General features: G+C 46.8%; 4 protein-coding genes across 4 annotated transcripts in view; 3 read left to right on the forward strand and 1 right to left on the reverse strand.

Moving 5' to 3' along the window:
* Window positions 1–164: 164 nt before the first annotated feature.
* On the reverse strand, window positions 165–3,516 carry TREMEDRAFT_41913 (uncharacterized protein; the record flags this gene model as incomplete). The annotated part of the gene is made up of 8 exons (XM_007000908.1): window positions 3,096–3,516; window positions 2,523–3,051; window positions 2,309–2,475; window positions 1,923–2,239; window positions 1,757–1,879; window positions 1,471–1,646; window positions 1,033–1,281; window positions 165–697 (listed from the first exon to the last, which is right to left on the reverse strand). The coding sequence occupies exons 1-8, from the start codon at window positions 3,495–3,497 to the stop codon at window positions 165–167; spliced, it is 2,496 nt and encodes an 831-aa protein (XP_007000970.1). The 5' UTR covers window positions 3,498–3,516.
* Window positions 3,517–3,760: 244 nt separating this feature from the next.
* Window positions 3,761–6,062, forward strand: TREMEDRAFT_41915 (uncharacterized protein). The gene is made up of 7 exons (XM_007000909.1): window positions 3,761–4,088; window positions 4,134–4,198; window positions 4,242–4,507; window positions 4,556–5,201; window positions 5,245–5,375; window positions 5,468–5,720; window positions 5,789–6,062. Exons 1-7 carry the CDS (start codon window positions 4,023–4,025, stop codon window positions 5,931–5,933), a joined length of 1,572 nt encoding a protein of 523 aa, XP_007000971.1. The 5' UTR covers window positions 3,761–4,022; the 3' UTR covers window positions 5,934–6,062.
* A 316-nt stretch (window positions 6,063–6,378) lies between these two features.
* On the forward strand, window positions 6,379–6,890 carry TREMEDRAFT_25347 (uncharacterized protein; the record flags this gene model as incomplete). Its single annotated transcript, XM_007000556.1, has 3 exons — window positions 6,379–6,422; window positions 6,534–6,599; window positions 6,818–6,890. 3 exons carry the CDS (start codon window positions 6,379–6,381, stop codon window positions 6,888–6,890), a joined length of 183 nt encoding a protein of 60 aa, XP_007000618.1.
* Window positions 6,891–7,370: 480 nt separating this feature from the next.
* Window positions 7,371–10,432, forward strand: part of TREMEDRAFT_72846 (uncharacterized protein) — a 5,007-nt gene continuing 1,945 nt past the window's right edge. Inside the window, exons 1-8 of the mRNA XM_007002096.1 lie at window positions 7,371–7,598; window positions 7,989–8,047; window positions 8,160–8,329; window positions 8,515–8,544; window positions 8,594–9,008; window positions 9,053–9,120; window positions 9,164–9,613; window positions 9,664–10,278. Coding sequence (XP_007002158.1) covers window positions 8,195–8,329; window positions 8,515–8,544; window positions 8,594–9,008; window positions 9,053–9,120; window positions 9,164–9,613; window positions 9,664–10,278 — 1,713 coding nt within the window. The 5' untranslated portion in view covers window positions 7,371–7,598; window positions 7,989–8,047; window positions 8,160–8,194. The remainder of the gene's footprint in view (window positions 7,599–7,988; window positions 8,048–8,159; window positions 8,330–8,514; window positions 8,545–8,593; window positions 9,009–9,052; window positions 9,121–9,163; window positions 9,614–9,663; window positions 10,279–10,432) is intronic.

Here is a 10,432-nt window from a genome sequence, read left to right on the forward strand (position 1 = left end):
ACAATAACAAATGTCCATGCATTCCTGAAAAACATGTATCACAAAACTCGACTTTTACCCTTCATCCTCACACGTATTTTCTTTTCCAAATGTATGACCATGACCATGACTCTCCATACCGATTGTACGAGTCAAGTATAAATCTCTATGATCTATGACCTTGATTAAAGACCAATAGAAGAACATTTCCCTCCAACATTATGTAATCTAGTTTGACCGATTTTAACTCTTCCACCACCTGCTAAATAATTACCATGTGTAGGATAAATAGGACTTGTTGGTGCATCCATATAAGGACTTGGAGCACCACCACCACCACCACCTAATCCCATACTTGAAATTCCAATAATTTGTTGAGCGCTAACTCTTCTTTCTGAACGTATTTCTTCAAGAGGTAAAAAAGCTTCTGCACACCATTCGTACCAAACTTTAAACCGATCAGTCAGACGCCAAAGTGAAACTACAAGTTCACAATTGGATGGTAAATGTAAAGGTTCGATGAATGGGAAGAATAAAGGGAACCAAGAGAACATATCGGGTGAAACTAATGACATATTTTCAGGATGGATTGAAAGACCTATATTTCCATATAGATGAGCTTCGAAGTATCCTGCTAGACCGTGAAGAGGACCTGCGTGAGGGATATGGAATGACATATGAGCGGAACGAGTGTTGTGGGTGTTGTTAAGTGGAAGACCTGGTTATGAGTTGGGGTTTTCTGGTTTTTTTTCCCTTATCACTCATAAAACGTCCATGTGATATTGCTGGCATGATTGGGAATATAAGTGAGGATTTATAAGATAGATGCTTTCCGCTATAGTGGAATATTCAATGTGTGTGTGTCTATGGTTCAAAGAGGGGTGAGAAAAGTCAAGGAAGAAGAAATAAACAAGTGGAATGACATGGCGAGAAGACCACAATGGCGTAAGTGATATGGTTCATATAAACGATTTCATTTGATATGAATTGACGTGTAAAAGTAGAGTTAAGGGATTCGATGCGGTGATGAATAGAAAAAAGGAATTCACTCACCATCCTCACCAAGGATCAAATCTTTGCGTGGATGTTCAAATTGCCAACATTGTTGTATTCTCTCTCCACATCTTCCAGATGGTCCTGGTCCTTCACCAGAAAGAGCATTGACAGCGGACATCATAACCACATAAGGTGTCTCTGCAGCTCCGGCTGGACGAGTAGGAAGTGAAACTTCGTAATGTAATTTACTCGATGATACAGGGGCGATATGAGCGGTGTAAGACATTGGTATTGAGAATCCGTCGGCTGTATGTCAGGCGTCGTCCACCTCGCTCCTTCCTTCCTTCCATCTACCTCATCGTTCCCCCCACCCATTTCGCCTCTCCCTGATCTTCCTTCTAGATCGGTGAAATCCTTTCGATGGGAATGGTGACTTTCATTTGTACAAACGTAAGGGTTTGGATATTATTTGACAAAAATCGTGACCACACTCACGCTTCAAAAACCTAGCTGCACCATCAAGACATTCAGGAGAGAGTTCATTATCCCCCAAAGATCCTAGTAGTTCCGATACTAACAAATCTACTTGTTCGGGTAAAACGACTTTTCGCATATCTCCCGAAATGATATCCACCGCGTCATGCCATTCGAGAGCTTTACGTTCTTGTAAGCTTGAATGTTAGCTTGTTTCTTCAAAACAACTCATGATACGTCGTTCAATCAGTGAAGATTCATGGAGAACAGGGAAATAGGGAAAGAAGGACTAAAACTATAAACTCACGTCAAAAACGCACTCGCATTCTTCTCCACGGCGTATATCTTTGCCTTTCGTTCAGCCCTCACCAAAGCACTCAAACAACAAGCAACTAAAGGTCCTCGTCCAGCTCCAGCAACAGCGATAGCACTGCAAGTCAACTAAATTCGAGGTTTTCAATGAGGCAACTAACTGTGTCTTCTCCTGAGGCAGATCCATCAACGCGAGGTAGATCGCAGCCTCATATTGTCTATACTTGACCGGATCTCTCTCAAACACATCATATGTCGCACTTCCCAAATCATCCATAAGAGGCTGTAGAGGAGCTTGGAGAAAATCTGAATATCCTGCGCCTAGATCACCAACGGCAGAAGCGCCATTGGCCAGAGACATGCCAACACCGGGACCCGGGGTGGTAGTGATATGTCGAAGGTACTGTAGATATGCTGTTGGTCCACCGGCGGGATGACGGGACATTGTGGTACCGGATAGGATGTAAGTGGGGGAGAGCTTGAAGTCAGCGACAGACATTCCATCAATCATCAAAATCTGAATTTGGGGTTGGTGAATGGAACGAACCTTAGCCATACCACGAAGAAAAGCTTGACAAGCTTTTGACAAAACGGGATAACCCTTGGCGTTGGGTATAAAAGATCCTGCGGGTAACCAGATGTATGAAACTGGTTCGGCTGTCCATCTTGCCAAAGCACCGACGGAAGGAGGAAGAGGATTTGTCAAATCCAGAGCTATAGATTAGCGAAAGTCGATATTTCCACTGAATGGAAAAACTCACTGACTGACAATCTTGAATCATGACCACATACCGTTCGGATATAATCCCACATTTCCCAAGTGGTACATGGATCTCCCGCTGCTGAAGGGACGACGGTTCTTGCGCTCATGGTCGAGCTTGCAGCACTGGTTCCGCTAAATGTACGAACCCCTTGACCAGGTACTTGTTGCTGTTGTTGTTGAAGTTGATTCTGTTGTAATGTGTTTACTTGAGATTGATGGATAGACATAGGTCTTGTGGATAGAGAAGACATACGCTTGTGTTTTGAACCTGTGGATGTCGATTCTGGTAATTTCTGAGTTGGGTTCGTGCCAGGTTGAGAAGGACCTTGAGAGATCAATTCCACGGGATCAGAAATGGGTATACGGATGGATATTTTGGTGTTGGTGGTTGTACTGTTCATTTGCAGCAAGCCGGCTATAGCTCGAGCGTAGGAAGGTAGGAAATGTCGATTGGCGATGGATGGTCCGGCTATTATGATGGTGGGTAAGGAGACGTAAATGGCATGAGCCATTTCAGCTCGTAAAGCCTGATCATCAAATACCGGTCATTTGCATGTAGATTTTAACTCACGAGCTCTGAATCGAAACGGATACCCTCATCAGGCGAGTCAAGATCTAACCATTCCGGTCCAAGTCCTATGAGATGAGGCGTTTCCTCTAATCGACACACGTTTACCTCTTCCCGGCTCAAACCACCTTCTCGTCTCCACATATCCGCCTCTCGATCTACCTCTTCTCGATGTTTAGAGGCTTCAGGTGAGGCGAGATCTTCATCCTCTGTCAGACGGAGACATAGACGTTCCCACCTCGTCTGCCATCGAGCGTTGGTGAGAGGAATGCAACATAGGTCGTAGTCTGTGGAAGAGAGGGTGTTATTGATCAGCTGCTGCAGCGGGGAGGGGGAAGGGTGAGGTTGATTAGGTAGAGAGGGGAGTGGAGGTGGAAGGTCAAGAGCTATGTTAAGACGAGGCATGATGAAAGTGAGCTGCTTTCCTTTTGATTTTTTCAAGATGCAGATGTTCAGAAATGCATTTTGGCTTATTCGCGTCTTTCCCCCAACGCGTCTCGCGCCTATTTCGCACTGGAACGGTTGAGGATATCTCACGCGCGCCTTGTATCGGCCGATTGACATTGTCAAGTCGGTGATGGCCGAAGCGATAAAGGATGGCGCAACCTGCATACCTGCATACATACCTCACTTTCTCACTTTCCGACGCTCCACTCCGACAAACTGTACATCTTTCTCGCTCTTTCTGTCCATCACTGCTCGCTCTTACATACATACCTACATCCCTCCGCTCAAATCACCGTCCTGGCGTATGCTGAAATCTTCCTATTCTCATATCATTGGTCATCAGAATTTGAAATCGTCACTCGCCTCCGAGCCGTGACGACACGCCGCTCCTTTACTTCCCTCACCCTCCCAGAGCGAAGCTTCTGCCGTCTTCTCTTCACCACTCCTGTCTTTCATTTCCCTTGATCTCATTACCTCAGCACCATGGTTATCTCAAGATCAGCCAGAATCATCACTCTCCTCGTCATCGATACTGTTTTTTTCTTTGTTGTGAGTTGTTCCTTTTTGGTCTAGGAATGAAGCTTACAGAATAAGGAGCTGATAAGTGGTTATGCAGTCGGTTCCCTCGCCTTGGTGGCCGATTCGTTTCATATGCTCAAGTAAGTACTGTCTTTCGTCCTGGGCAGTCATGCTGACTCATAGTGACGTCCTTTCATTGGTCGTAGCGTTATATACGATAAAACTCGCCACTTCACCTTCTTCAGCCAAAAATTCATACGGATGGCAAAGAGCTGAAATCCTCGGAGCTCTCATCAACGGAGTTTTTCTGGTGGCGCTTTGCATGTCCATCTTCCTCGAAGCCATCGGCAGAATCGTATCACCTCCACATATATCTAACCCAAAGCTCATCGTCATCGTCGGTACGCTGGGTTTATTAAGTAATATCGTCGGACTTTTCCTCTTCCACGGTAAGTTTTTTCGTTATTGTTAGATATGAAGACGAACTGATGCAGTAGAACACGGTCATTCCCATGGTCATTCTCATGGAGGCGATGTTCAACTTCCAGAGGACAACACGAATACCGAGAGACGCTCAGACAGTGCTCGTCCTCGTGCCGATTCAATGTCTTCTCTGTACGCTCATCCAGCTCAAACTCGCGCTTCAGTCATCGAAACGGCTCATGAGTTTGGATATGGTAGACATACAGACGAGACTGCTGAAATCTCGGATAAGTTCGCCGGTGCCATGTCCCCCCCATCCTTACATTCACGCTCTCTGTCTATCAATAGGCGATCCTCCTCTAGAGCCCAAATCCGCCGTGAGTCGAGTGCGACACGAATCCCTCCTGTACCAGGAAGCAACAGTACCAAAGCTCCTAGTAGAATCCCATTAATTGACGGGGTTTCCAGCAGCGCAAGTACGACAAACACGAGTACAACCATCGTACCCCCTCCACCGGGGCAACCGCCCAAGCAGCTTGACGACCATGTCGGGCATGATCACGTTCATGATCACTCGGAACATGCTGCCGATCTGGGACAAGCGGAACAAGGAGGGCAGAATGGAAATGGTCAATCCCATAATCATTCTCATGGCGACCACGGCCATTCCCATGGTTCAATGAATATGCGAGGTGTCTTTTTGCATGTCATGGGTGATGCGTAAGCTGCTTTGCTGGTTTACAAGGTTTAGCTGACATGATAGACTGGGCAACGTCGGAGTCATCGCCGCTGGTCTTGTCATATGGTTTTGCCATGGCAAATGGACTCTGTACTTCGACCCTGGTGTCTCCCTTTTGATCACCATCATCATCTTCCATTCGGCTGTACCTCTTGGTAAGTCATCGTCGATCTTTACATACACTCATCTTTCACAATCAACAAGATTCGATGTCATCATAAGTGTCAAGCAGTACACTGATCATTAGTCAAATCCGCGTCATACATTCTCATGCAGGGCGTTCCCTCGCACGTTTCCTTGGATGCTGTCCGCGAGTCAATATACGGTGTCTCCGGTGTCGTATCAGTTCACGAGCTTCACGTATGGCAATTATCCGAATCTACAGTCGTCGCTTCTGTCCACGTTTTAATCGGTACCGATGAGAGCTATATGGACGTGGCCAATGATATCAGACAGGCTTTACATAGTCATGGTATACACAGTGTGACGATTCAACCCGAGTGAGTGTTTCGTGTTGTATCAACGCGTTGCTCATCGCGGTGTCGATGAGTCAGACACTAATGTACAGATTCTACAACGATGGTGATGATCAAACATCTGAAAGAGCCTGTTTAATCCGTTGCCCACCAGAGCAATGTGGGACAGATACATGTTGCCCCCCTACGGCGAAGTTGATAGATGTGGAAGAGCACCAGGATGAGCAGGGCCGCTAGTCTTGTGATGATTTTGATTCATGGTGATATGACTGAGATGAATCATACTGTGTCGTTGTCATTTTTGGATAAAGTAGTCGGATAAAGCGTTTTCTGGGGATCACGTACATGCATTTCTAGGCTGTTTTCATCGTCTCCTGCGAACTGCGGGAATGTGCCACAATCATTCTCACCTTCATCGGAGTTTCGCGGAGTTTCGTTTCTCCTCTCTTTTGTCGCGAATGAACTCTTCCTTTTCATCCTATCTCCAAAGCATCAGCGTAAGTATCCTCCACAAATTTATCTCTCCCCCTCATCACAAACAATCAAACATCAGATACTCCACCGCTGTCAAGAGACTCGACCGCAAGCTGACTTGACCAGAACTCGCCGCTCTCCAAATTGAGAACGGCAGTACAACTCCATTTTAATCGAAGATGTGAGTTTCACTATCCTGACGTACATGATGAAGCTGACATGTAGGTCTCACGAAAAAGTATGGTTCTCGCGGTATGTATCCAATTCCTCTCTTCAGCTTCCTCAACACATTCTCACGCCCAATGACAATGCACGAGGTGTAGGGGGTTATCGAGGGAAATGAAGGATTAAGCTGATATCAAGTCCCCGTAACTACGGTAAAGGTTCTCGTCAGTGTCGTGTCTGTGCCCATCAAGCGGGTCTTATCCGGTATGTCTTCTTCTCCAGTAGATTGATCGAAGCTGACATCGATAGGAAATGGTACGCTTCTTTTTCCACTCTCTAGCCATCAATGACGGTCCACCTTCGCTCGGAGATATTGACCGTTACATCGAGTCTGATACTCACCGGATAGGCACTGAGTCTGACGAAGATGGGAAGGAGACGAACATGTTAGAAGCGGACGTATGGATATGCTGACGCTCCAGGGGTCTCAACATGTGCCGTCAATGTTTCCGTGAAAAGGTGTGTTTTGACGTTGTATTCGGAGGACAGAGCTGACGTCTTAGTCACTAGCTATGGGCTTCGTCAAGGTCAGTTTCATCTACAGTCTTCCATGTCATTATGGCTGTGTTCATCCTTGACCTGAAATATATTTGGAGATAAGCGGGTGGTCGGTGAGGTGAAAGAAGGCTGACAATGTAGCACAACTAGAGTGATAGTGCTGTCTCTAGATTACAAGTAGGACGAGGAGTGGGCATTGGATCATAGCTGTAGTGTACATTCGATGGCATTTTGATTCATCCTTTCTCTTTGCTGCTCTTCAATCTGTTACATGTATGGACCAGCCTTTGACGTCTGCGACCATTGAGTGAGATGCGCAGAAAAAGAAGGCGCATGGTGTCATAGTGAGATTTTCGTTGTTGAGGGGGGATGAGCCGCCACTGTAGAGCGAGCTAGCGGCATCAAATTGCTTTGTCGGCGTTTCGACAACTTTTTGACCTCGCCTTGCCTCCCTCGGCCGGTCTAACCAATTCTCGCCAATAATTCGCCCAAATTTCAACCCCAGTAGTCTCTCCCTTCTATCCCCGTTACAGCTATATCACTCCCACTCTCATACCCCCTCGCACTCTTTCTTTCTTAGTCTCATAGCCTCTTGGGACTGTTGTATCACTATTCACTCATCACCTCTTTTTCATCTTCTTTCTTACATCTCGAAAGATCTATCACGGAAAAAAAATTGTATTGGTGCGGAAAGGAGAGAAATTTGTGAGTCCGACTTGCATGAGTATCACATCCCCCCCCCCCCCCCCCAAAATCCCTACATTCGATCACCTCCATAAGTCTCCCATCTCCATATATCTTCAGAGATAATGTCTACACTAGCGCCCTCGTTCTCTTCATGCATAGGACTCGAACACGCGTACGACATGCGGTGAGCATTGGGCGGTGATACGACCCAAAGGTCATAAAGCCTAAGCAGGGATAGAAGGATTGATGGGGCTGATACTTGACTCTTTTTCTCCCCCTTTATATCTATACTGTCATATCTTTCACGGTCAAATCTTTTCGATAACTTTTCCACGCCCTCACTCCTCTAATCGATTGACTCTGCAATTTTTACAATCGACATATCTTGAATCTGGGAATCGATCATAGACAAAGCCACGATACACACACACACAGTCGGATCAAAATTTTCTCACAAACTCCGAGCTGTGCGTCTTGTTCCCTTTCCTCCTTCACTCTTCACCCTTTACTCGGGAATGATCTCCAAAGACTAAGATCGTCGTGAAGATAAGGAACTCTCAGGATAAAGCTCATCATCAGTCGGCCTGGGATCTTCAAAGACGCTGTGAGATAATATGACGGTGAACGCTTCACCGAAACATCCTGCGGGTTTACCTGCTTTGCCGCATCAGACTCTCAGCGACACCGACGTGAGGAAAGGGGAAAACAAGGTTGATCTTGGACATGACGCCCTGGATCTGGCTGAGACAGTGAGTCACCTGGTTCCATTATTTACCCTTTCGCTCTGTTGTTGTTTCCTTCACATTTCACTTGGTTTTGCTCGAGCTGGTCCTTCGTGATTCATTCTCCATGTATTCAGGAGACGTTGCTGGACAGGGCGTTGTCAGATATCATGCGAGTCGACTGGATGAGACCCCTTGGCTAATTCCGAAAGAACGAAGCATCAGCCAAACAAGTAGCGGACGTGAGTTTTCAGCATCAAGGCACCACACGTAGAGTTGTCTGACTATCAGCGTCTAGAGATCAAAAGATTGGAAAACGAACGTGCTCGTGTGGCTCAACGTAAAAAATTTGAGGAACAAATGCGTCAAATGGAAGCTCATCATGCTGCTGAAGAATCACAATTGGCCACTGACTCACCCCCTGGTGAAGCCGCCTCCGCACCGACAACCCCGCCTGGGGGAGGTCATTCCAGAGTCACCTTCGGATCGACGGTATCAGTTCCTGATATCGCCAAAGTCAAGGAGGCGCAAGCTCCTATTGGCACCGGCAGAGATTTGAACGGAGTGAGGAGTGTTCCAGCTAGTCGGAGGACCAGTGGTTATGGCGGTGCTTCCTTTGGCTTTGAGAAGCTCAGCTTGAGCGTCATGGAATCTAGCAAGAAAGATTGGGCGGAAGATGAGGACGTAGATGCTGAAGGTGCTCAGAGTGAGTTCATGAAAAATTGACATGACAATGAACTGACGAACAAGATTCCGTCAAATACTTAGGTATGAACGATGACGACCCTTTCCCCGGTTTGCCAAAGAAAGATCCCAGGGTGAGTAAGATAAATGAAAAAACGAATGATCAACTAATTTCAGATGCTTTCGGCCAGCTCGGCGGCTTTGGATCTTGCTCCTCTTTCCCAAACACCTCCTCGAGCTTTCGGTGCCAGACCATTCGAGACATCAATCAAAACGTCAGATTGGCCAAACTTCCCCGGCGCTCATCCCACTCGTGGCATGACCTCTCCCCTACCAGCACAGACCAACGGCGCGGACGTCATCGCGCAGGATCCCATTTTCAATGCTTCACGCAAAGCTTCACCCACCGGTATGGCCGACAGTGTCGCCAGCTTGCCTGCCATCTCTAGCAAGTCTGTTCCCGGTACACCATTCGGTCTCGGTCCTAGTATGGGAGGTGTCAAACGATCTGGTACCAGCCCGAATATGGAAAGTCTAGCTCAGAACCAGAGGGGTTACTCCAATCCTGATCTCGCTCGAGCGTTTGGACGTACAGGTAGTGGCTTCTCCTTACAGGATAATGCAAGGGTGAGTTCCACTATAGTATGTTAAATCGAGTGATCCACTAACATTAACAGCCATACGGTGCCGATCCTCTCTATGGAATGTTTGTACCAAATACCGCTCCTCTCCCACTCAACTCCGCCATAGCGGCAGCATTCGTTCCCGGTGCTTATGACAATTATGGCTTTGACGACGACGGCTATGGCTCTGGGGCACTTTACCCAGGAGGTTCCATAGGATTGAAAAACAAACGTGCCGATGCCGATCGAGAATTTAACAGGTTCGCAGGGGTCCGTATTGAAGACCTTCAAGGTGAACTGCTCATGTTATGTAAAGATCAACATGGTTGTCGTTACCTTCAACGAAAATTAGAAGAAGGAGACGCAGGTCATAGGGATATGATTTTCCTCGAAACTTATGGACATTTCCCAGAACTCATGACGGATCCATTCGGGAATTATCTTTGTCAGAAATTACTAGAATACTCGACGGACGAACAGAGGTCAGCTATCATCGATTCGGTAGCCAATGATTTAGTCGCTATTTCTCTCAATATGCACGGGACTAGAGCTGTGCAGAAAATGGTAGACTTTTTGTCAGCTCCAAGACAAGCGAAACAGATTCGAACTTTGATTTACGCTTTGAGTATGAATGTGGTAGCTTTGATCAAGGATCTTAATGGAAATCATGTGGGTTTTTGTTTTCTCTTCTACTTCGCACCCCATCCCCCCTCTTCCCTACCACCCCCTCTTCCCTGCCATTCCCTCTTACCTACCATCCCCTCTTCCCTACCATCCCCTCTTTCCTACCATCCCCTCTTCCCTACCATCCCCTCTTCCCTAC

The sequence above is a fragment of the Tremella mesenterica genome, assembly GCF_000271645.1.
Source record: "Tremella mesenterica DSM 1558 unplaced genomic scaffold TREMEscaffold_1, whole genome shotgun sequence".
In the NCBI taxonomy this organism is placed as follows: Eukaryota; Fungi; Basidiomycota; class Tremellomycetes; order Tremellales; family Tremellaceae; genus Tremella; species Tremella mesenterica.